Source organism: Typopeltis vanoorti, chromosome 12 (genome assembly GCF_054136105.1).
Source record: "Typopeltis vanoorti isolate ZY-2024b chromosome 12, IOZ_Tvanoo_1.0, whole genome shotgun sequence".
Classification (NCBI taxonomy): Eukaryota; Metazoa; Arthropoda; class Arachnida; order Uropygi; family Thelyphonidae; genus Typopeltis; species Typopeltis vanoorti.
In genome coordinates this window covers 135,397,344-135,422,902 of record NC_143560.1, presented here as the reverse complement: position 1 = coordinate 135,422,902, position 25,559 = coordinate 135,397,344, and the positions used below count along the sequence as shown (strand labels likewise).

General features: G+C 34.9%; 1 protein-coding gene across 3 annotated transcripts in view; it reads right to left on the bottom strand.

Moving 5' to 3' along the window:
• The window catches only part of SMC2 (structural maintenance of chromosomes 2), a 555,382-nt gene that overhangs the window by 498,957 nt on the left and 30,866 nt on the right, over nt 1-25,559 (bottom strand). For 2 of the 3 annotated variants that reach the window (XM_090401108.1, XM_090401107.1), the window contains exons 3-4: nt 23,543-23,704; nt 4,904-5,014 (exon numbers count right to left, since the gene is read on the bottom strand). In XM_090401108.1, the coding sequence (XP_090257234.1) occupies nt 4,904-5,014; nt 23,543-23,704 (273 nt within the window). The remainder of the gene's footprint in view (nt 1-4,903; nt 5,015-23,542; nt 23,705-25,559) is intronic. The other variant, XM_090401106.1, reaches the window with a different exon arrangement.

Sequence of the window (25,559 nt, the reverse complement as noted above, 5' to 3'; positions counted from 1 at the left end):
AGTGATCTTAGCAAGCTTCACCTTTACTACAAGCTGCCCTGGCATTGCACTACTAGGCGTTGGCTTATGCTTGAACTCACCGAACTTTATATAGTTTTCTATATTCGGCATGAAACTCTTAGATTAGATTTCCTATTTTTGAGTTTCGGGGTGCTTAAGGATCAAAGCTGTATAACTGAGAGGAGACCTCCACATATCCTTTGAAGGAATGCAGAAAACCGACCAGGGCTTCTGACCTAATGTCCAATCCTCACCTTTTTGTGGTGCACCCTGTTGGGTATCCACTTGGATACTGAAAGAACGAGGTGGGCTAGCAATTTGGGATTTAGCCAACCAAATTGTATTCTTATTGGTTAAACCAAAATAAAAAATGATGGTACAACATGACAAAATTTCATGCCGGCTGGGGCATCGCCTGGTTCAACAAGGCCCCCGTTGTTTTCGCCAGGGAACCAGGGCAAACAGCAAAAAGTCAGCTACTGGAAAAAATCTGAAAACACACCCCAACTCAACATCACTAGAGTTAAAGATCGGTACTATCGACATAAGAATTCACGACTTATTTTTCACAGTATTAACGACACCACAAACACTTTTAACAACAAGGATGTTTTATTAACGCTTATATTTCGCTGATTTTCAACTCAGCATCATCAGAGCACAACACACATGTAAACGCGACAGCGAGCGAGTGAAACAATATAATTGCAAAAGACAAAAGATCTAAAGTCCTATTTTTTGGTGTCCTCTAACATGTCCTCTTTACATGTGTGTTGTGCTCTGATGATGCTGAGTTGAAAATCAGCAAAATATAAGCGTTAATAAAACATCCTTGTTGTTAAAAGTGTTTGTGGTGTTGTTAATACCGTGAAAAATAAGTCATGAATAACCATCAACACCTAAGCTTATCTGTTAGATATATCAACATAAGAAGCCTGAATGGCAAAGAAATGGAGCTAGCTGAGGAATTAAATAAGTACCGGATCGACATAATAGGGTGACTGAAACAAAAAAGACAAAAACTGGCGAGATTTTTCAGAGCAATAAATACAAAATGTTATATTCAGGCAATGACAATCAAGGAAAAGAAGTAGTAGCCATAGTATTCAACACAAAATATGAGGCTAATCTTCTTGAATGGCAGTCAGTCTCAAGTAGAGTAATGTGGGCAAAAATGAGAATGGGGAACTGGACAATGAGACTTATTTGTGCCTATGGTCCCACAGAAGGTTCTACTAAGGTAGAAGTGGAGCAATTTTTTGATGCTTTAGAAAAAGCAACTGACACAATGAAAAAGGAAAGGTTGGTCCTTGTTGGGGATCTAAATAGCAGAGTAGGAAATGATTGTGAGACATACAAAACTATTTTGGGAAAATTTGGAGAAAAGAGCAAAGCTAATAATAATGGCAAATATCTGTTGGATTTCTGCTCAGGACATGGACTGGTTATTACTAACACCATGTTCCAACATAAAAATATGCACAAATTCACATGGAGAGAAGAGGCAAGGAATAAGAAACGTCTCATTGACTATGTTATTGTTGATAGTGATGTTTTCTCCCTGGTCCAGACACCAGAGTGTACAGAGGATTTGAAATGGGAAGTGATCACTATTTAATCTTGAGCAGGATAAAAATGAATTTCATATTGAAAAAAATAACACGTAAGAAAGTTTTAAAGCGAATAAAAGTTGAGAAGCTCTCAGATTTGAACTGTGGACTAAAATACACAAAGATTATTGAAGAAAAAATGATAGAGTTTGAGAACAGGAATCAAATCTTGGAGATTCAGTGGCAAGCCTTGAAGAAAGCCCTGATTGATTCAGCTAGAGAGGCAAGTGGAGAAGTGGTCTGCAAGGATAGGAAAATTAGAACTCCATGGTGGACACAGGAAGTTAAAGAGGCAGTGAAGGAAAAGAAGAAAGCATATCAAAAGTTCCTGGCAAATAAGTCAGCTTTTACTCTTACAGAATACAGAAACAAATGTAAGAAAGCTAAACAGTGTGTAAAACTAGCTAAACAAAAGTCATGGGAGGACTTTGGCAAGAATATAGAAAATAAATATCAAGAAGGTGGCAAAATATTCTGGAGGTTGTTGAAGAAGCTTAGGAATGGAGCAAAGAGTGCTGTAAAAGGAGTTAGAGATGATAAAGGTGGCATGAAAACAGGAGAAAAAGATATCCTTGAAGTATGGGTGCCAAGAGAGAAGCTATTCAATACGCTTCAGTTATATGGTGTCAATGGGGCATTATATCAAGCAATACTTAGACCGCAGATATGAGAGTCCTGAGAAAAATTAGAGGCGTGAACAGATGACATCAATGGCAATATCATATTAATAATGAGGATATTAGGAAAGAACTTGACATTGTCAGCATCCAGGAATGTGTTAGCAGAGCTAATATCAGGTGGTATGGTCACTTAAAAAGAATGGGAGAGGAAAGATTAGCAAAAGAAGCATTCTCTGCCAGGTTGGCAGGAAAAACGACCCAGAGGAAGACCAAGATATAGGTGGATTGATACGGTACAAAGTGCCTTAGACGATAGAAATATAAGATCTGATAATGTTGGTGTCTTGACAAGTAACAGCTGATTTGGAGGAAAATTGTAGATAGGAAGTTAGTAATGATGTAATTTTTTCATGTAGTACTATCATATCCTGTACACTCCTTGAGGGTACATGGCAGGAATTTGATGATGATCTTTGAGTTTCTTATTCGGCTAGGAAATAATGTGGTATTCAATATCCGCTTAATTTTGAATAATTTTACTTCGCCGAAGTGAAGCCTGTTGGCTCTTATTTCAGTAAATCTCTCTATGTTTGTTTTGTATTTCTTGTTTTCTATTCTGGCATTTAAATCCCCTGCTAGTAGTTATGGTCCATTATTCAAATTCTCAAGTACTGATATATAATCCTGTTTACATTCCTCTTGAAAATTTTATGCTGCTACTGTTAATCACTGCTTGTTTCATTTAAGTCTTTCAAAGTAATTATGCCAGACATGTAATATATTCTTATCTTCAGTTTTCAACTTTATCATCTTTGATCTCTTTTACAGTATTCCTCCCTTCATTTCTAAGCTTTTTCAATAGTCTTCAGAACATTTTGCCACTTTACTGACATTTATTTTCTATATTCTTACCAAAGTCTTCACATTACTTTTGTCTACCTACTTTTACACATAGCTTAACTCTCTTGCATTTTCCTCTGTATTCTTTTACAGCATCTACTGACTTATTTGCTAGAAACTTTCAGTATGCTTTCTTCTTGTCCAGGACAACTTCTTTTGACATTTTGTGTCCACCATGGTGTTCTTATTTTTCTATCCTTGTAGAAAATCACTACATATCTAACTAGCTGAATCAATCAATGTTATTTTTCAGACTTTGCCACTGAGACTCTAAGGTTTGGCTCTTGTTTTCCAACTGTTTTGTTTTTTCTTTACACTCTTACATATTGGTCATCTAGCAAACCCAAAATAAAAGCTGAAGTTGTATGGAAGAGAATGTTCTACACAGAAGTTTATGAAAGGGAGAGAGTGGATTTCCATTGCTGTTCCCTCAAATTGATTGTGAAACTTATTTTGACAAAGAAAATATCCAAAGTAAATAATAAAGTCAAATAATTTCACTATATCCTGTGGAAATGCTTGTGAAAGTAGATGTAGTGCATCTTCTAGAGGTGCATTAGCTAAGAGAGATTCTATATTGAAGCTAATCATAAGATCAGTGGGCTATAGAAAACTTTTTCACTTTATCTAGAAAATCAGATGAATTTTTATGAAGGAGCAGGAATTACCAATCTGAGCTTATCTGCTAGAGGTACATTAGTAAAGAGAGATTCTAAATCGAAGCTAACCATTAGATCAATGGGTTATAGTGAAACATTTTTCACTTTATCTAGAAAACCGGATGAATATCTTTATGAAACTGGGATTGGTTACTAGATGGGAAGGAATCTCCAGCACATGGGAAATATTAAAAAATACTTCAATGATGCAATATTGGTTTATGTCCCTAGCATTCAAAAAACAAATAGGTTAGGAAGGAAATGGATGTGTAATCTTATTAAGCAAGAGATTCTTAAGATAAAAAAATGTGGAAAGAATGCCCTGAATGGAAAACTTTTTTGAAGTGGCTGAAATTTAATGCAGTGATCACCACTGATGGACTTAGGTCTCCTGGTAGAAAGGTGAAATAAAAAGAACCAGATATAAAAATATTTCTAAATTAAATAAACATGGAAATGATCCAAGACCAGAAAAACATGCATTCAGCAGTATAATTCTCTGGTGCCATTTGTTATTATAGCAATGGAGCCTAAAGTAGTAGTTTTTTTTATAATATATATCATGATTTATCTTTTTATAAATTAAAGATGCCAAGAAGATTGCACATGACTGGGATACTAGTATATAGGGCTAATGACTTCACATCAATTGCTTTAGTATCCTATAATGCAATGCACATATCCTTGCAGACATGTATAATGCTATGCATTATGAGAAGGGCCACTACCCAGACCAGTCTTGAGCCTTTATTGTGGTCTCATCAGTGGGGGCCAGATCCAGAAGTGATATCAAGGTTGAAGTAATACAGAAGTCACATTTCCATATACTAGTAATCAAAAGGTGTTACACCTTATTATTGAAATGCTTTGGATTTGCATCTAAAAATGGCTCAACTGAAATCAAATGTAAGATGGTTCGACAAACCAGTAGAGATCCAATATATCAGAGTTCAATAAAAATTTGTCCAGCAAGAGCCAAAATTAATATACTTATTTGTCTTATGGTGTGTGAAATGAATCTAATAAAAGAAATGAATGAGGTAACAAAATTAAACGGTTTATAGTGAGCTAACTGAAATGATTTATTCTATGGATATGGGAAAAAAAAACATACTGTATCAATTTCCTTAAGTTTAGCATCCTTTTTTTCAATAGTCTTCTGTGCAGCTTGCTTCTTGCTTTCATACATTCTAGTTCCTGCAGCCTCTTCTATCATTGATAAAATCTGTAAATATAAATTATAACTTTCATTTTTAGTTGCATACTTAAGTCAAATCAGAACTATTCAAAAGGTACCAATAAAATTATATCAGACCAGAATACTCATGAACATAACTAACAATATAGCAATAGAGTCATAAGGGGAACTCTGAATTTCCTTCAAAATAGCTCAGGTATAAACAAATTCTGGCTTTCTACAAGACTTATTTGATATGTGCTATAATGAGAGATGACTATTAAGAGTGGCTGAAAAAACACAAAGCAGGAATTAAATGGTGAGAAACTACAAGATATTCATTATTTGAAAAGTATAAAACTAAAAATAAACATCACTGGAAAAGGAAGAACAAGCAGAAGAATTAGAAAAATTCCATGACACATAAGCATTACTAGCACATTAAAATAGATTAAATAATAACTACTAATTACACGATGTTACATTCAGGTTGGAGTATTCAAGGGAAGAGTAGAGTAGCTACAGTAATCAACACTAAACAAGAAAACCTCCTTTGAACGCAAACAAATTATAAACAAAGTGATGTGAGCAAATCTCAAAATGGGAAATCAGAAAACATAGCCACAAAATAAAAATAATGGTTTTTGATTCAGATCTAAACAGAATGGTAGGAAAGACATCCAAATGCTATACATTTAAAAGACAAAAAAGCTTCGCTCTTTTCTCCAAATTTCTTAATGTAATCAACTGACTAACAGAAATAATGGTATCAGTCAAATGACTACAGAAAACATAAGAAACTACAAACAAGTCAAGACCAAGGATTCATAGGCACAATACTATTCTAAAAAATATTCACTATATCAAATAACAGGTGAGCAACATAACATATACAATTAACAAAACGATTCCCTATAATAAACTATGAGAAAGTCCAGGCCATAGTCTCATAAGACCAATGAGATTTTAAGCACAATATTGTAAACAGTAAAACACAAAACCTTCACAAGGCAACCTGAATTTCTTAATGTAAAATCGAGCATTGGGAAAAGCTCAGCAGACAACCGGGAGCCACAGCATGAAAAAGAAGTTTAGAGAAAAAAAGACAGATGCTGCTGAGGCTTTGATGAAGAGCTATTTAACAGCCACAATATTCAAGTGTATTCCAAGGGTGAAAAGGCTAAATAAGATACAAGTAAAATAGATGAATGAAAAAAAAGGTGGAATCTGAAAGACAAAAGCACTGCAGAAGCAACACAAGATGAATACTGGCAAAAATCAGTTACATGAAGAGTACAAAGAGCAAGCCACAGTTAGTAATGACAGCAAAATGCAGTAAATTAGCAAATCAAGCTAAGAAATTCCTAGTGAGTTCTTTTAATATGTGGCAGATAGAAAAAGGAACGACTATAGAAGGATGATGGTAGCTGACAATAATGGCAGATTAGTAATTGATGCAGAGAATACAGTTCAGGTATTCAATAAGTAGTTTATTACTATATTTCATCCTCATGAAGAGATGGAGTGTAGAGGGCATAGGAAGGACTGATGATGAATGAGCAGGAGATATATGAGGAATTAAGTAAACTTGATAAAGCAGTAATGTGTCTTTAAGGAATGCTCTAGGAAATTAATGGCACCATTGAGATACCATTTAACATAAGTCTTAAGGCAAGTTCCAAAGGAGTGGAAAGTGGGAAAAATTGTTCCAATTCACAAGGAGAGGGGGGGGGGGATAAGACCGAGCTACAAATCATAGGCCAATCTGTGTGTCTGGAATTAAGAGGTTGGTGATGAGTGGGATTCAGAAGTTGGTTGATAACAGCAGTATTCTCCTTAATCAAAATGAGTTTGTTGGAGAGGGGGGGGGGGGGGAGTCATGCTTTAGCAATCTGTTTACATATTACAAGCTAACAAATTCACTGGATAAGGGAGATGCTGGTACAGTTGGTATACTTGGGCAAAATATAGTGATATACTATATTTCAAAGTCCTTTGATAGACTGCCACATGGCAAGTTGGTAGCTAAATTGAAACAGATGGGATTGGATAACAGACTACTGAGTTGGATAACCAACTGAATGACTGTAAGATGGGTATCAGTAGGTGGGTGTGTAAGAAAGAGTAGTATCCCAAAAGAAAGTCACTAGTAGAGTGACACAGGGATCTGTTTTGGGGGCCATTATTGTTTACTTATGTTAGATGGACTGGCTTTACTAGAGACATGCAGCTGTTTGCTGATGATGCAAAGTTGGCAAGAACTATGAGAAGTAGAGCAGACATGGCCTTGTAGGAGGATCTCAGGAATCTATGTGAGTGGAGCAGTCAGTTTCATGTTGCAAAGTGCAAGGACTTGAAATTTGGTATACAAGGTTGGGACGCAGAGTATACAATTAATGGAAAAGATGAGATCTGGAAAGGATGGAGAACAGAGTTTGGCATTTAGGGATAATACTGCTAATATTTTAAGAACATCACAATAGATTGTGGCAGTAATGAAGAGGTAATTGACATGAGAAGCAAAGGTTATGGTTCTCCTGGAAGGCTTTGATCAGGCTGCACATGAACTACTGTGGGCATATCTGGTCTCATGGCTTTCAACAGGATGTAGTGAAGATTTACACAGTGCCAAGTGCATGCAATGTCGGATGTGAGAGATTGAAGGAATGCATTGCACAGCCTTTAAGGAGATGGTATATGATTGAGATGTACAAGGCTGTGAGGGGGGGGGGTTGTTATCAGATTAATATGGAGGAGAATTTTCAGAGTAGAGAGAGAAACAAGGGTAGAACAAGAGGCTATCCCTAAGGAAGGTTCTTTGCATGGATAGTGATTGGTAAGTGGAATGTATTGCCTTAAAGTGTAGTAAATGCAGAAACTGTGAATGGGCTTAAGGTAGAGTTTAGTCACCTTTTTGCATGAGAGTATGGATCTTCTGCAAAGAGGCCTAGACTCCATGGAGGTGAGATATTAATAAAAATAAAAGAAAGGCAAAAAAAGTGTAATATATGACAAGAAACAGTACAATGACAACAAAACACAAAGGACTGATAGGAACTATACATACAACAAAAGAAAAGGCCAGGCGGAACTAGATGAGTCCCACCCGCAAAAGGTTATTTGCAAACCTATATTACATTTCGTATCATAGTGGGCAAAAGATTATTTTTTAATCAATTTTATATATATTTTATATTTTTAATTTATTCTTTACATAATCTGAAACTTGGCTCTAGAGACTAAGCATGAACCTTTTGTGAGCCACTTCAGGATTCCAATAAGTGAGGAGGTGGTCTCACACTTGGCAATGAAATTCATATCCCACTTAAAAACAATCACAAACATGCCCATGTGGGATTCAAACCATTAATTAGTCAGTGAGTTAAAAAGGTACGCTAACCACTCAGCCAACCAGGCTAATATGAAATTATAAAAATGAAAATCCCCAATTAATTTCAAAATGAATGTTATTTAGTAGTGGTGTTCAACCTTTTTTACTATGCGAGCTATTTTTCTATAAAATGTTATTCAGCAATCTGCTCTCTTATATATAATTTACTCGGCGATTTAATCTCTTATAGATCATGTTCCCCCAACCTAATTTCTGATTACGCACAAATAAACAACTAAAAAAAATACACAACTAAAAACATTATTTGTGTATTTAAAAATTTATTTATCACTTTTAATTATTTTAATACAACAAAAAAAACAAAACAAATATATTGGAATAAAATATTCATTTCTCTATTTTGAAAAACCAAAGTTAGAAAAACAACAGATTGATTACAAACTCACAAGTTACAGGAAATGCTGGTTGATTAAAAAAAAATGGGGTGCTTAAGGGTCAAAGCTGTATAACTGAGAGGAGACCTCCACATAGCCTTTAAAGGAATGCGGAGAACCGACCAGGGCTTCTGACCTAATGTCCAATCCTCACCTTCTCGTGGTGCACCCTGTTGGGTATCTACTTTGATACTGAACGAACGAGGATGGGCTGGCAATTTGGGATTTAGCCGACCAAATTGTATTCTTATTGGTTAAACCAAAATAAAAAATGATGGTACAACATGACAAAATTTCATACCGGCTGGGGCGTCGCCCGGTTAAACAAGGCCCCCGTTGTTTTCGCCAGGGAACCAGGGCGAACACCGAAAAGTCAGCTACTGGAACAAATCTGAAAACAAACCCCAACTCAACATCACCAGAGTTAAAGATCGGTACTATCAACGTAAGAAGCCTGAATGGCAAAGAAATGGAGCTAGCTGATGAATTAGATAAGTACCAGATCGACATAATAGGGGTGACTGAAACAAAAAAGACCAAAACTGGTGAGATCTTTCTGAGCAATAAATACAAAATGTTATATTCAGGCAATAACAATCAAGGAAAAGAAGGAGTAGCCATAGTATTCAACACAAAATATGAGGCTAATCTTCTTGAATGGCAGTCAGTCTCAAGTAGAGTAATGTGGGCAAATATGAGAATGGGGAACTGGACAATGAGACTTATTTGTGCCTATGGTCCCACAGAAGGTTCTACTAAGGTAGAAGTGGAGGAATTTTTTGAGGCTTTAGAAAAAGCAACTGACACAATGAAAAAGGAAAAGATGGTCCTTGTTGGGGATCTAAATAGTAGAGTAGGAAATGATTGTGAGACATACAAAAATATTTTGGGAAAATTTGGAGAAAAGAGCAAAGCTAATAATAATGGCAAATATCTGTTGGATTTCTGCTCAGGACATGGACTGGTTATTACTAACACCATGTTCCAACATAAAAATGTGCACAAATTCACATGGAGAGAAGAGGCTAGGAATAAGAAAAGTCTCATTGACTATGTTATTGTTGATAGTGATGTTTTCTCCCTGGTGCAAGACACCAGAGTGTACAGAGGATTTGAAATTGGAAGTGATCACTATTTAGTCTTGTGCAGGATAAAATTGAATTTCATATTGAAAAGAATAACATGTAAGAAAGTTTTAAAGCGAATAAAAGTTGAGCAACTCTCAGATGTAAACTGTAGACTAAAATACAGAAATATTATTGAAAAGAAAATGAAAGAGTTTGAGAACAGGAATCAAACCTTGGAGATTCAGTGGCAAACTCTTAAGGAAACATTGATTGATTCTGCCAGAGAGGCATTTGGTGAGGTTGTGTGCAAAGATAAAAAAATCAGAACTCCCTGGTGGACACAGGAAGTTAAAGAGGCAGTGAAGGAAAAGAAGAAAGCATATCAAAAGTTCCTGGCAAATAAGTCAGCTTTTACTCTTACAGAATACAGAAACAAATGTAAGAAAGCTAAACAGTGTGTAAAACTAGCTAAACAAAAGTCATGGGAGGACTTTGGCAAGAATATAGAAAATAAATATCAAGAAGGTGGCAAAATATTCTGGAGGTTGTTGAAGAAGCTTAGGAATGGAGGAAAGAGTGCTGTAAAAGGAATTAGAGATGATAAAGGTGAAATGAAAACAGGAGAAAAAGATATCCTTGAAGTATGGAGTAATTACTTTGAAAAACTGCTAAATGAAACAAGCAGTGATGACAGCACAGTGATAAAAAAACACTGACCAGGCATGCAGTCAGGAATACATATCCATACTTGAAGTAGAAAAAGCCATCAAAGGCTTGAAATGTGGAAAGGCAGCAGGAGTAGATGATATTCGACCAGAAATGCTGAAGTATGGTGGTATAAGAGTCTTACAGTGGCTGCACTGCATAGTTCAGAAAGCCTGGACAGAGGGACGAATTCCCGATGATTGGAGTAGAGCTCTCATAGTACCCATATATAAAAAGGGAAATAAAACTGAATGTGAGAATTACAGAGGTATTTCCCTACTGAGTGTTCCTGGCAAGATCTATGCAAGTATACTTGAGAAACGGTTGAGAAGAATTGTGGAAGAAAAGCTTGGTGAAGAACAAGCTGGATTCAGGCCAAATAGAGGCTGTCAGGATCAGATCTTCACTTTACGACAAATAGTCGAGAAAGCATGGGAATATAACAAAGATCTATATTTAAGTTTTGTCGATTTGGAAAAGGCATATGACAAGGTGCCAAGAGAGAAGCTATTCAATACGCTGCAGTTATATGGTGTCAATGGGGCATTATATCAAGTAATACTTAGTCTTTATTTGAGTTGTAAGTCAGCAGTTAGAATTGAAGGAAGTACAGGAAGATGGTTTAATGTTAAATCTGGTGTGAGACAAGGATGTACATTATCTCCTCTGTTATTGATTATCTATATGGATCACATTATGAAGGAAAGTGGTATTAAACATGATATGAAAATTGGAGATGTTAATGTCAGCTCTTTGCTTTATGCAGATGATGTTATACTTCTAAATAAATCCACTACAAGTCTGCAAGATTCTCTGACTAAATTGAATAGCTGATATAATAGATATGGTATGAAGGTCAGCAATAAAAAGACAAAAGACAATGAAAATAGGCAGAATCATTGAAAATGTCAACTGTGTTGTGAATGGAAAACCTGTGGAACAAGTGAAATATTTCAGCTACTTAGGCACAAGTTTTACTGAAGATGGTAAATTAAATATAGAAATAGACAACAGAATCAGGAAAGCTGGTATGGTAGGAAGTCAATTGAATAAATTCATATGGAATAAGAGAGAAATTAGTCAGAACACTAAATTAGCTGTATACAAGACAGTGTTCAAACCAGTTTTAACTTATAGATCTGAGAGCTGGGTCAGAAGTAAAACACTTGACCAAAGACTAGAGACAGCAGATATGAGAGTCCTGAGAAAGATTAGAGGCGTGAACAGATGGCATCAATGGCAATATCATATTAAAAATGAGGATATTAGGAATGAACTTGACATTGTCAGCATCCAGGAATGCGTTAGCAGAGCTAATCTCAGATGGTATGGTCACTTAAATAGAATGGGAGAGGAAAGATTAGCAAAACAAGTGTTCTCTGCCAGGTTGGCAGGAAAACGACCCAGAGGAAGACCAAGATATAGGTGGATTGATACGGTACAAAGTGCCTTAGACGATAGAAATATAAGATCTGATAATGTTGGAGTCTTGACAAGTAACAGACTGATTTGGAGGAAAATTGTAGATAGGAAGTTAGTAATGATGTAATTTTTTCATGTAGTACTGTCATATCCTGTACACCCCTTGAGGGTACATGGCAGGAATTTGATGATGATGATGATGATGATGAATATTTTCATAGTCAAGTTGATATGAAGAAGTGGCCAATCACAGAGAATCATCCAAATGATCATTTGTATTTGGATTCTTAACTGATTTTTTATGACGGTCATATCTGAAAAAGCAGATTCAGACAAGTATGTCGATCCGAAACATGACAGGATTTTTTGTGCAATATCAGTTAATATTGGGAATTTTTCATGTGCATACTTCCAAATGACTTCACTGTTTATTGATTTTAAATGTAAACTATTCTGAATGTTTATTATCTCAAGTTCTACTTCAGCTTGGTTTATATCAAACAGCCCACTAATTTTATTTGAAATTTCTGTGATGTTTAAGTTTTCTTGAAATGGATTATTGATAAAAGATACAATCATTTCAGTTTTATTAAAATCTTTAAATCATGAATTTATTTCTTCCTCAACTAATTCTATTTCACGAATAAATTCTTTTAAATCATAGCGAAGCATTTCTTGATTTTGTTCAAAAAATTTTAATAAATATGGGAGATGTCTAAATTGTGGTCATTTATATTTTTCTTTAATAAAAGTTGGTATTGTTGGAAAGTTTTTATTGAACTTAACATGTCAATTAAATTTTTATCTCTACCTTGTAACTCTAAATTTAAATTGCTTAATTTCGTACAGAAATCTAGTAAAAATGATAAGTGTAACAACCATCTTTTATCACTCAATTGTGGATAAATATCTCCTTTCTCATCAAGAAAATTTTTTATATCGTTAATTAATACAAGAAATCTTTCTAAAAATTGACTTCTGCTGAGCCAGCAAACATTATTGTACAACAGAAGTTCCCTATCATCATCTGCCTGTAATTTAAATAACCGCCGTTGCAGGGCTTTTCCTCGAACAGAATTTACAATTTTAAATGTAATATCCAAAACATCTTTTGTGTTTAATCATTTACCACACAGTACTTGTCGGTGAATAATATAGTGGTGCGTTAAAAAATCTGGATATCTGTCATCATTTTTACACAATGAAATGAAGATTTATTAGCTATCATTGCTGGAGCACCATCAGTAGTAATAGACACAAGTTTAAAAAGCGGAAGTTTGTGTTGTTTCACAAATTCATCATCAAATGCCAAAAAAAGTCTTCTCCCCTAGTCCTTCCCAATAATGGTATAATTTTCAAAAGTTCTTCTTTACTTGAATAATCTTGAAATACCATGCGAATAAATACCATTAACTGAGCAATATCAGTGAAGTCTGATTCATCAAATTGTAATGAAAACACAACACACTGGTGAATATCTGACATTAACCTGGCCTGGAAACTTTTCTCCGGCAATTTGAACTCTTCCTTTCGGCAATTTAAAGCTTGTCTGTGGCCTAGAATTGGTCTCTCTCTCTAGAGACATCTCGAACCGAGAAGCTCCTTTCTGGAAGCGGGAAAATCTTCTCTCAAGCAACGTGGATCCGGGCAGTCTCTCTGACGGCGACTCTTGGCCGGGCGGCCTCCTCTCTGACCAATTCTGGAACTGGGAACCCTTCTGCTTGCTTCAGTCCCTTTTTATTAGGCCTCCTCTGAGACCTCGCATGAAGTTTGGCAACCCCCAAAGAATCGTATGAGCTTTCATCTTAATTTTCAAGTTCGGCACACCGTTTGTTCTCCTCCACTTTCTTTTGATTGTAAGTTGCCGGCCAGGAAAGTTGTTTGAACGCTTTCTGACTGACTTCGAAGATGTTTACATTTAGAGCCTGCAAGCCTTTCTCATACATACAAGTTTCAATAACAATCTTTCTAATACCGTCATGTACAGCTTCGGCAACAAAAACATTGCCTTTATTTTTAACACTCTAACATATTCTTATTAAAGCAGTATATACAGTTAGCTTCAAAGGAGTTATTTACAAAAACATCTAATACAAACTATACCGAGATAAAGTTTATTTTTTTACAATATTCACATGGGACTTAACCTAAGTAAAAAATCAATGTAATGTGCTTTGGAATATTTAATATTTAAGCTACATTCGAGTTTTTACACTCTGCTTATAATCGTATTCACTCAGCTCGCTGTTTGGCTTCCGCTGATCCAAATTAATTCATTTACCCAGACTTATAAGAAAATTACTGATTTGACAATTTTAACGAAAATTAAATAAACAATAGCAATACACTTAAAGCGAATTAAAAATAATGCAAAATAATGATAAATAAAATATTATGTTTTCTGTTTTGATTAGATTTGTAAGTAAGGAGGAATACACAAGACATCAACCAAAAATCGCTCCGCAATCGACCGGTTGATCACGATCGACGGGTTGAACACCCCTGTTATATAACTTATTGTCACTTATCTGAAATCTTTATAATGAGCTAAACATGTGCTCTGTACTATTAAAATCAAATATAACCTATAAAATTAGGCTTAGCACAATTAAGTACATCCAATTAGAAAGATGAATGGTATGTGAGTGATGAAAATCTAAATTGCATTAGTCACTCTAAGAGAACAGGAAAAGTGAGTGGCAGCTGGTGACCAAGTCTGCTTCCAAACTCTACAGAAACTTGTTGTCTATCATTATGACATGTCCAATTAGGATGCAGACTTGTTCACATCAGATGTGCCAATCTCTGCCCTTCAAATGAATAATGCATACTTGCTATTATTACATGTGTCCTCTTCCTAACTGAAGTTGATCAACTGCTGAGGTTGTCAAGTTATGTTTTATTCTTATGTATTTAGTTCATTATAAATGAGTATTCTGGCTTAGGTGGTGGTTTACATTCATGTTGCACTTCAACAGAATAACTTAGAGCACAAAGAGGAAAAAAAATTAAACAACAGGTTTAATCAATTACAATATTTAGTCTGTCACAGAGACATTATCAGGAATAGAATGTTAAAATTGTAATACACACACAAAAAATAAAAGTAGAAGAAATTAGATAGAATAAATGAAGACTAAAGTCCAATGAGGATGCACCCTCTATGAGTGCTGTTGGCTAGCCTTATTTATTCCAATTCCACTTATTGTTTCTTGTGTGGGTTATGACAATTTTGACATTGTATTTTTGATGTCTCTGTGACTGAGACGAAATACTGAAATCGATTAAACCTCTTGTTTAATTTCTCTTTGTGCTACAAGTTCACTATGAAGATTTCAGGGAAACTGAGCTCTTTTATATCTTCCAAGATATACTCATTTTATATCTTGGAATTTTATTATATTCCAAATGTTTAACCAATTCTTTGGTTAAACAATTTATCAAAATTGAATGATATTTATACCACACAGTCTAGGTTTTATATTACTTCCATATACTAGAATGAGTAGAAGAAATTTATGTTTTCAAAAGTAGGTCCTTCATACTGTCTCTTTATCAATGTTTGAATAAATGCCTTATTTGGCTAATATACTTTTAAGTCACATTTCATATCATAATAATATATAAACCAAAGCCAAAAAGGGAGGTTAAAGTAAGTTAATGCAGGGTGCTTCACTAAATAAAAAATTGCTTGGATATTCTTAGGTATTAACTTAAAGGAGCAACATGAACCTAAGGTTCAGGATACCATATAAAAATTACATAACTACATTCTAAATGGAGAACTGGAGAAAATATTTCGGCTATTTTGGCAAAATTCAATTGCCATTTATAAGCTCTCTATCACCAAAACTGGCAAAAATTATGAAGGAATTTAACATTAAAACTTACTTCACCATCTTACCAAAACTTCATTCTTTCCTGAATCAACCCAAACAAAAACACAAACAAAAACTCCCGGAAACTGAAGTTTCCAGAAGTTTACAAAATCATCTGCAGTTGCGGTAAACCTTATTATGGACAAATCAATAAATCTGTCTCACTACATCTTGAAGAACATCAATGTGACATCTCTTACAAGAGAACCAGTGCAAGCGCCATCTCCAGTCATGTTCTTTTCTCCACTAACTCCAATCTAGAAGACCGCAAACACCAGATAAACTGGAATCTTACGACCACTATCCATAAATGTGGTGACGAACTAGAGACGTATCCTAGAATCAAAAGAAATAGTTCTTGACCCATCACACATGAACAATAATTTAAGCTACAGCTTACCTGACTCTCACAGCATAGTGATCCAGTTCTGGCACTCTCAAGTCAGTGGCCACTCACTTATGCCTCGCACTAGACCTGCTACACAGACACCAGTTCAAATTTGATTGTTACTATTCCCAACTTGTTTATATGAGAAGGCTATGTTTTTTAACTTGTTATTTTTTCCAGTTTTTTGTAAATTATTTACACACCTGAAGAAGTCGGTGTTCTGACAAAACTAATCGTGTTTTATTAAAGTTCTTATCACACCTTTCTCAGTGTTCCTAGTCAGTATAATTATTTTTAAAAATGTCTACAAGCCGAGTGAATAGAAGTTATAATATATATATATATATATACACACACACACACACACACACACACACACACACACACATATATATGGAAGAGGACTACAACCTTCAGTTCTTCAAGAATATCAAGACCACTTTGATCTTCACCCCAGCCCACACATAGCATTTATTTGCTAAAGGCCCTAACTCTCGTGTGTGAAAGTGATGAAAAAAAGAAAGAAAGAAAGAAAGGACAAGAGGGCATCCTTGGAAGCTGAGAATGAAGGCCGCTAAGAAGGGGATGAGAGCTAGATTTTTTTCTCAGAGGGTGGTGTGTGTAACTGGAATGGATTGCCACTGGATGTTGAGTGCAAGCAGCGTGAATGAGCTCAAGAATAACTATGATAGCTGGTGTGTGTGTAGTATGTGGCCTCCCTCGATGAGTCTCTGACTCCCAGAGGTATCTCTTAATAATAATTAAAGAGCATGACCTAAATGACGGAGCAGTTTGATAGTTAACACAGTAGTTACAAGTATCATGAAATTGCAATTCTGCTTGAATGTTTATGCACAACAGTATACAGCAATTCCTCGATTAATGCGCTCTTTAAAACAGGCACATTAATCGAATATAATAACCTATGGAAAAATGTATAATTCGTTCCTCAGATTTCTTTTTTGGCCCTTAATTTTTTTATAAAAGAATTAGGGTATGTCTCAGGGCCTAGTTAAAGAACCATGAAGCTGAAAGACAATAAAACATATTCAGAATATAAATTTATTATTCTGCTTCTTAACAAAGAATTGAGCTAAGATAGTTTGGCAGGCATTCTGTTTCTTTTTTTCATATAACTGACAGTACGGCCCCATTGCCTCTTCTGCAAATTTTACTGGTTCTCTCTTCACCAGGATCAGTCTCTAAGCATTGCTGCTTAAAAACTTCGATTGTACGAAAACTATTTTCAAACTGTTTCTGTGAAACCTTTTTGGGCTTGGCAATGATTAAATTTTCTTCATAATCTTCGGGATCTTCCTGCTGTGCTCATGATTAAAGGTTAGGAAAATAATTTAAAATAAAAAATTATGGAAAACAACTGCACGAGATATGATCTTTCTTTCCAGGTTACAAAGAGACAATGCTTTTGATTTAATGAGGCCAGTGTTTAGCGGGATTCGTTTTTGGTTACAATCTTCGATCCATGTAGAAAGAAGTCTCTCTAATTCAATCATTAAAATACTTTGATTTAGAGTGCATGCATGATGAACTTGAAGCAGCCTTACCTTTCTCTTTGTATTCAGCAGTTGATTCACCCATTTTTGTGTTCTTGACCTATCTTTGCTCTGGACTCGCCTGTTCATTTTTCTTTATTATTTCAAGTTTTTCTTCCAATTAATTACTTTTTGAATCATTTTCACACTTCTATTTTTTGCTTCCTAACTCTTTTACTCATGATTAAAGGTTAGGAAAATAATTTAAAATAAAAAATTACGGAAAACAATTGCACAAGATATGATCAGCAAAATGCTATGTAAAGCAGACGACATAAATTTTGGCAGTAAATTTGGAACATAGTGTACATGCAAATAGTGAAGTATGCCATTAAAAATAACTTTGTAAAATGTTTCAAATCAGTAACTAAATTATTATATCCTGGTGAGTGATTTTTTAAAATAGTTAGCCATAAAAAATGTATAGATCGAAAATTATTAAAATGTGTAACATTTATTTTTAAGATGTATATAGGCGCACTAATCGAATTTGGTATCGAAAAAAAATGACTCGCTAATCAAAACGCACTAATCGGGGAGGCATTAATCGAGGGATTGCTGTACCAACAATGAACTAGCAACTTGCCACAGCAGCCCTGTGGCCATGGACAGCCTGCTGATATAAGAGGCGGATGAGAGGGAAAAAACAAAAATCATATACCAGCACAAAGTACAGTGACCGAAAAGAGGCCACAGAAAAATCAACGGGCAGTGGACACTATCACAGACAAACAAGTCACATTCCATCAGCTAGAACAAGCAGCTATGACACGATGGACAAATGAATAGTGAACACCAGACAATTTGAGAAATGAAGTCTCCTGGTCCAAATTCCAGTTCAGGACTCACATCAGGACCAGATTATAGTACAACAGAATAAATCAATGCACACTGTGTTGGATGGCAACAATATATAATTTATATTTAGTCTAACCAAGTGAAAAAAACTTCCAACATATTTCTCTAATCCAGAGTAATTTAATAATAAGGTGTGACACCTTTTGGCAATGGCATATGGAAATATGACTTCTTCATTCCTTCAACCTTGATATCACCTCTGGGTCTAGCTCCCACTGAGGAGACCTAAATAAAGGTCAAAACCGGTCTGGGTAGTAACCCTTCCCATAATGCATAGCATATACATGTCTGCAAGGAGATGTGCTTTGCATTATGAGAAACGAAGGAAAGTGATGAGAACATAGTCCACCTTTGTCACGAGTTGCACCAGTCCTGAAGATACTTCAGGCACAAACTTTGTTTGCTTACACAAAGATTAAACTAAATATATAATCCATACAAGACTGTCTGACCTGAAAAGTCCTTATAAAAGTTCTTTGCATCCCAGATGGGATGTGAACCCAGTAAATGCCGCCTGAGCAACAGATTTCTGTACTTAACTGCAAGAGCAGTTAAGTACACAAATGCTGATCACCATCATTAATTTCCTGATATACACCCAATTCTCCATGCACACGGTAGATTGGTTCCAGAAAAAAATCATCAGCAAATTCCTGCTATGTACCCTCAAGGGGTGTACAGGATATGATAGTACTACATGAAAAATTTACATCATTACTAACTTCCTATCTATAATTTTCTTCCAAATCAGTCTGTTACTTGTCAAGACTCCAACATTACCAGATGGTAGATTTCAATCGTCTAAGGCACTTTGTACCATATCAATCCACCTATATCTTGGTCTACCTCTGAGTCATTTTCCTGTCAACTTGGCAGAGAACACTTGTTTTGCTAATCTTTCCTCACCCATTCTGTTTAAGTGACCATACCACCTGAGATTTGCTCGCTAACGCATTCCTGGATGCTGACAATGTCAAGTTCTTTCCTAATATAATCGTTTTTAATATCATATTGCCATTGGTACATTCTGTTCACGCCTCTAATCTTTCTCAGGATTCTCATATCTGCAGTCTCAAGTCTTTGGTCAAGTGTTTTACTTCTGACCCAGCTCTCAGATCCATAAGTTAAAACGGGTTTGAACACTGTCTTGTATACAGCTCATTTAGTGTTCCGACTAATTTCTCTCTTATTCCATATGAATTTATTTAATTGACTTCCTACCATACCAACTTAAATATGGAAATAGACAATATTCTGTTGTCTATTTCCATATTTAATTTACTATCTTCACTAAAAATTGTGCCTAAGTAGCTGAAATGTTTTACTTGTTCCACAGGTTTTCCATTCACAACACAGTTGACATTTTCAATGATTCTGCCTATTTTCATTGTCTTTGTCTTTTTATTGTTGACCTTCATACCATATCTATTAGAACAGTTATTCAATTTAGTCAGAGAATCTTGCAGATGTGTAGCGGATTTATTTAGAAGTTCAACATCTTCCGCATAAAGCAAAGAGCTGACATTAACATCTCCAATTCTGATATCATATTTAATACCACATTCCTTCATAATGTGATCCACATAGATAATGAATAACAGAGCAGATAATGTACATCCTTGTCTCACACCAGATTTAACATTAAACCATCTTCCTGTACTTCCTTCAATTCTAACTGCTGACTTACAACTCAAATAAAGATTAAGTATTGCTTGATATAATGCTCCATTGACACCATATAACTGTAGCGTATTGAATAGCTTCTCTCTTGGCACCTTGTCATATGCCTTTTCAATCGACAAAACTTAAATACAGATCTTTGTTATATTCCCATGATTTCCCCACTATTTGTCATAAAGTGAAGGTATGATCCTGACAGCCTCCATTTGACATGAATTCAGCTTGTCCTTCACCAAACTTTTCTTCCACAATTCTTCTCAACCGTTTCTCACATATACTTGCATAGATCTTGCCAGGAACACTCAGTAAGGATATACCTCTATAATTCTCACATTCAGTTTTATTTCCTTTTTATATATATGGAATTCATCACTCTGTCCAGGCATTCTAAACTATGCAGTGCAGCCACTGTAAGACTTTTATACCACCATACTTCAGCATTTCTGGTCGAATATCATCTACATCTGCTGCCTTTCCACATTTCAAGACTTTGATGGCCTTTTTCTACTTCAAGTATGGATATGTATTCCTGACTATATGCCTGGTCAGTGTTTTTTTTTTATCACTGCTTGTTTCATTTAGCAAATTTTCAAAGTAATTACTCCATACTTCAAGAATATCTTTTTCTCCTGGTTTCATTTCACCTTTATCATCTCTAACTCCTTTCACAGCACTCTTTCCTCCATTCTTAAGCTTCTTCAACAACCTCCAGAATATTTTGCCACCTTCTTGATATTTATTTTCTATATTCTTGCCAAAGTCCTCCCATGACTTTTGTTTAGCTACTTTTACACACTGTTTAGAATTCTTGCATTTGTCGCTGTATTCTCTAAGAGCCCACAAGCTGACTTATTTGCCAGGAACTTTTGATATGCTTTCTTCTTTTCCTTCACTGCCTCTTTAACTTCCTGTGTCCACCAGGGAGTTCTGATTTTTTTATCCTTGCAGACAACCTCACCACATGCCTCTCTGGCAGAATCAATCAATGTTTTCTTCAGAGTTTGCCACTGAATCTCCAAGGTTTGATTCCTGTTCTCAAACTCTTTCATTTTTTCTTCAATAATCTTTGTGTATTTTAGTCTACAGTTCACATCTGAGAGCTGCTCAACTTTTATTCGCTTTAAAACTTTCTTACATGTCATTCTTTTCAATATGAAATTCGATTTTATCCTGCTCAAGACTAAATAGTGATCACTTCCAATTTCAAATTCTCTGTACACTCTGGTGTCTGGACCAGGGAGAAAACATCACTATCAACAATAACATAGTCAATGAGACTTTTCTTATTCCTTGCCTCTTCTCTCCATGTGAATTTGTACACATTTTTATGTTGGAACATGGTGTTAATAATAACCATGTCCTGAGCAGAAATCCAACCAGGTATTTGCCATTATTATTAGCTTTGCTCTTTTCTCCAAATTTTTCCAAAACATTTTTGTATGTCTCACAATCACTTCCTACTCTGCTATTTAGATCCCCAACAAGGACCAACTTTTCCTTTTTCCTTGTGTCAGTTGCTTTCTCTAAATCCTCAAAAATTCCCCCACTTCTACCTTAATAGAACCTTCTGTGGGACCATAGGCACAAATAAGTCTCATTGTCCAGTTCCCCATTCTGATATTTGTCCAAATCACTCTACTTGACACTGCTTGCCATTCAAGAAGATTAGCCTCATATTTTGTGTTGAATACTATGGCTACTCCTTCTTTTCCTTGATTGTCATTGCCTGAATGTAACATTTTGTATTTATTGCTCAGAAAGATCTCACCGGTTTTTGTCTTTTTTGTTTCAGTCACCCCTATTATGTCGATCTGGTGCTTATCTAATTCCTCCGCTAGCTCCATTTCTTTGCCATTCAGGCTTCTTATGATGATGTTGAGTTGGGGTGCGAGTTTGGATTTGTTCCAGTAGCTGACTTTTTGCTGTTCGCACTGGTTCCCTAGGCCTTATATCTTCTATTTAGTCTTGCTATGGATTTGGCAGATTCTGATATAAATTTTACATTAAGTTATTTTTTATTTTATTGTTAATTAAAAAAAAATGTATAAAAAAAACTTGTAGAAGAAATTTAGTAAAAGGTTTGGAATTTTTATAAAAAGTTTACATAGCAAATATCTTAATAACAGACAGTGAAAATGCAAATTTCGTTAAATAACTTGTTACATATTAGGCAAACATGTAAATTATTACTAAATATTACAATTTTACTACATCCATACATCATATGTCTTAATAAAGGTGCTGATATGCCATGCCATTGAGTACCATGTTTAAAAAAAAAAAAGCACTAATGGTGCTTACCTTCAATTCATTTTTAATTCCTGTAGCATTGAAATCTCCCATCAAAATATTAAAATAATATTCACTGTTCCCAGATAAAAGTAGTGGGTTGGAAGGTGTCATGTTCAAATGGGCAATGCCTCAGTCAGGATATAATTTTCTCATGTTGTACCATCATATTTGTTTAATTTATTCCAATACAAAAAACAAATTGATCAGCTAAGTCCCAAACTGCCAGTCTTTGTTCATTCAGCACTGGATGCCCACTAATGGGACACACACCACATGGGCTATGTGGAGGTCTTCCCAGTTATTTAGCTTTAAACCTTAAGTGACAATACAACAATTACTGATATGGATACCCTATCTCTAACATTATAATGTGATTTCTGTCCACTAGAAGTTTTAAACATAACGTACATTGATTCTCTCTACAGTGCTAATATACACTATGTAAACATAACATACATTAGCACTGTTGAGAGGATAAAGGTTACATACTTTAGAGATGAAATTTACTTTTCAAGTGATGAAAATTTACTTTTCAAGTGGTATTCAGTCTAACTACAGAATGAAATTCATATAACACATAAATACAATTAAAAACATCCATGTTTGCAAAGAGATTGGAACTTATTACTTATTGGTCAGAGAGAAGAGACACTATCAACTTTGCCAACAAGGCATAGTATAGTTACACAGCAGTAGCCATTGACAACTACAATGATCTCTGAATTATCCGATCAACTGGCCCAACTTCAGTTAACCAGAGTTAACACATCTAATGACCCAATAAATAACTGCATATAAATACATATTCAGTTAATAAAAACTCGATAATAAAAATATAATAACAAGATTACATCTGAACAAAAGGAATTTTTCAGTAAGACAGATTTTTTCAGATTTTCCAGTAACATTCTCAAATTGAAACTTTAGATATTGTCAAACATACAAACCTCAGGTGGTTTCATATTTAGCACTTTAGTAATTCGTCCCTGCATGATCAAAAAATGAGGATTATTGACATTTAACTGTACAGAACGAAACATATCCTGTACACGATTATTTGTTGCATTACAACCATTGATGAGATATTTATTCCTTCCACCAACAACTACCTAATTTAAAAATAAATAAATCAGAATCTACAAAATCATTCACATAAAATTAAAATCAAATTACATGAAATTAGTTAAACTGTCATAAGAAACAAAGCGATTTCATATTTTTTATTAAATTCTTATTGTATGTTTTCATTTATAGGTTCTGCTATTATCAGTAACTGAAATTCAATCGGAAGCTTATTAAGTGAATTATAATAACAATGAGGAAATATCATAGTAAAAAGTATAGTAAATTATACTAAACAAGAAATGATATTCTTTAATCCTTTAACCAAGAATGACCAAACAAAGCTCACAGGAAGCATCATCTTGAATAAGCTACATGTATATGGATAGATGACCACATCAACTTGCACTTGTATCCCATAATATAAAGCACACTTCCTTTCAAGTCTGTATAATGTTACGCATTAAGGGAAGGCACACTAACCAGACTAGTTTCAACTTTACTGAAGAAGAATCAGTGGAAGTTGGACCAGTGGAGATACTTGCAGCTAAATCAGCATAAATACTTTCATGTATAAATAGGAAAATGATGCATCATCATATATTTTGTAACCAATAAAATTCTACAACTATCTCTAATCCAAAGTATGTCAATAATACAATAATAAAACATTTACCTACCAATTTATGAAAAATAAACTCTACATTGATTTAGTACTCAGTATCTCCATGGGTCTAGCTCCCACTGAGATCTCAAATGTCAACACTAGTCTGAATAGTGATCTGATCCACAATGCATATCAATATACACATCTGAGAGGAAGCATGCCATTTTGTAAAACTATAGCAAACTTGCAATAGCAAAACTACTGCCTTCCTGGTTGGCTGAGTGGTTAGCATATCCTCTCTCCAGCCAAAAGGCTGCAGGTTTGAATCACGCCATGGATGTTTGTGATTGTCTGTGGAAATACTAGTTGTTGTGGTTGGCGGTAGATGCCATTGCCATAGTTAGTGGATTGAATGGAGGAGACAGTTGTACAGCAGGTGCCCTCCCTCAATGAGTCTTTGGACTCCCTGGAGGTGTCAAATAATAATACCAATGTTTTTTCAAAAATTTCATTATAGCAAAATTTCTATGTGGATGCAGATGACATGAAGTCATCTGCATCCACATAGAAATAGCCTATTCACGAAGATATTTCATGTGCAAACTTTGCCTGGTCGAGGATTAAAACAAGAATATAACTTCTTGTCGAGATGACAAATTGGACTACTTTTCCCGAAATCTCCAAGATGAAAAGTTGTATTCAATGCATTTCAAGTTCCCAGCTTGCAGTCCAAGTAAGGAGAAATTTTCATTCTCAGAATGAAATGAGTTCTCAAGATAAATAAATGAGGGTAAAGGATTCATATGATAAAAAAATAATTCTACATTTTAATAAAAAGAAAAAATATATAAATTTCACTAAGTTTCTAATAATTAAAAACACTAGAATTTTAAATATATAACTATCTAAATTTTCCAAAAAACGACTCCGTTTATCAGAAATTTTGGGAATTACTAACCAATTCTAGTTACGAATGAGAAGGATTTGCATCCCTTGATAGCAACTGAAGCTAAAAAATTCAATAATGGTATGATTAAAAGACAATTTATTATCCAAATTGAAGGAGTACCTCTTACTCATGCAGAGTAGATAATTATGTGCTACTGAAGTGAGTTATATATAAAACTGAAGCAAAGTTCATCATCAATTTCCTGATAAGTACTCTCAAGTGGTACACAGAATACTATGACAGTACTGCATGATTAAGTTTTGATTATTACTAACATCTTGCCAACAATTTTCCTCTAAGTTAATCTATCATTTTTTAGCATTCCAATATTATCAGATCATATATT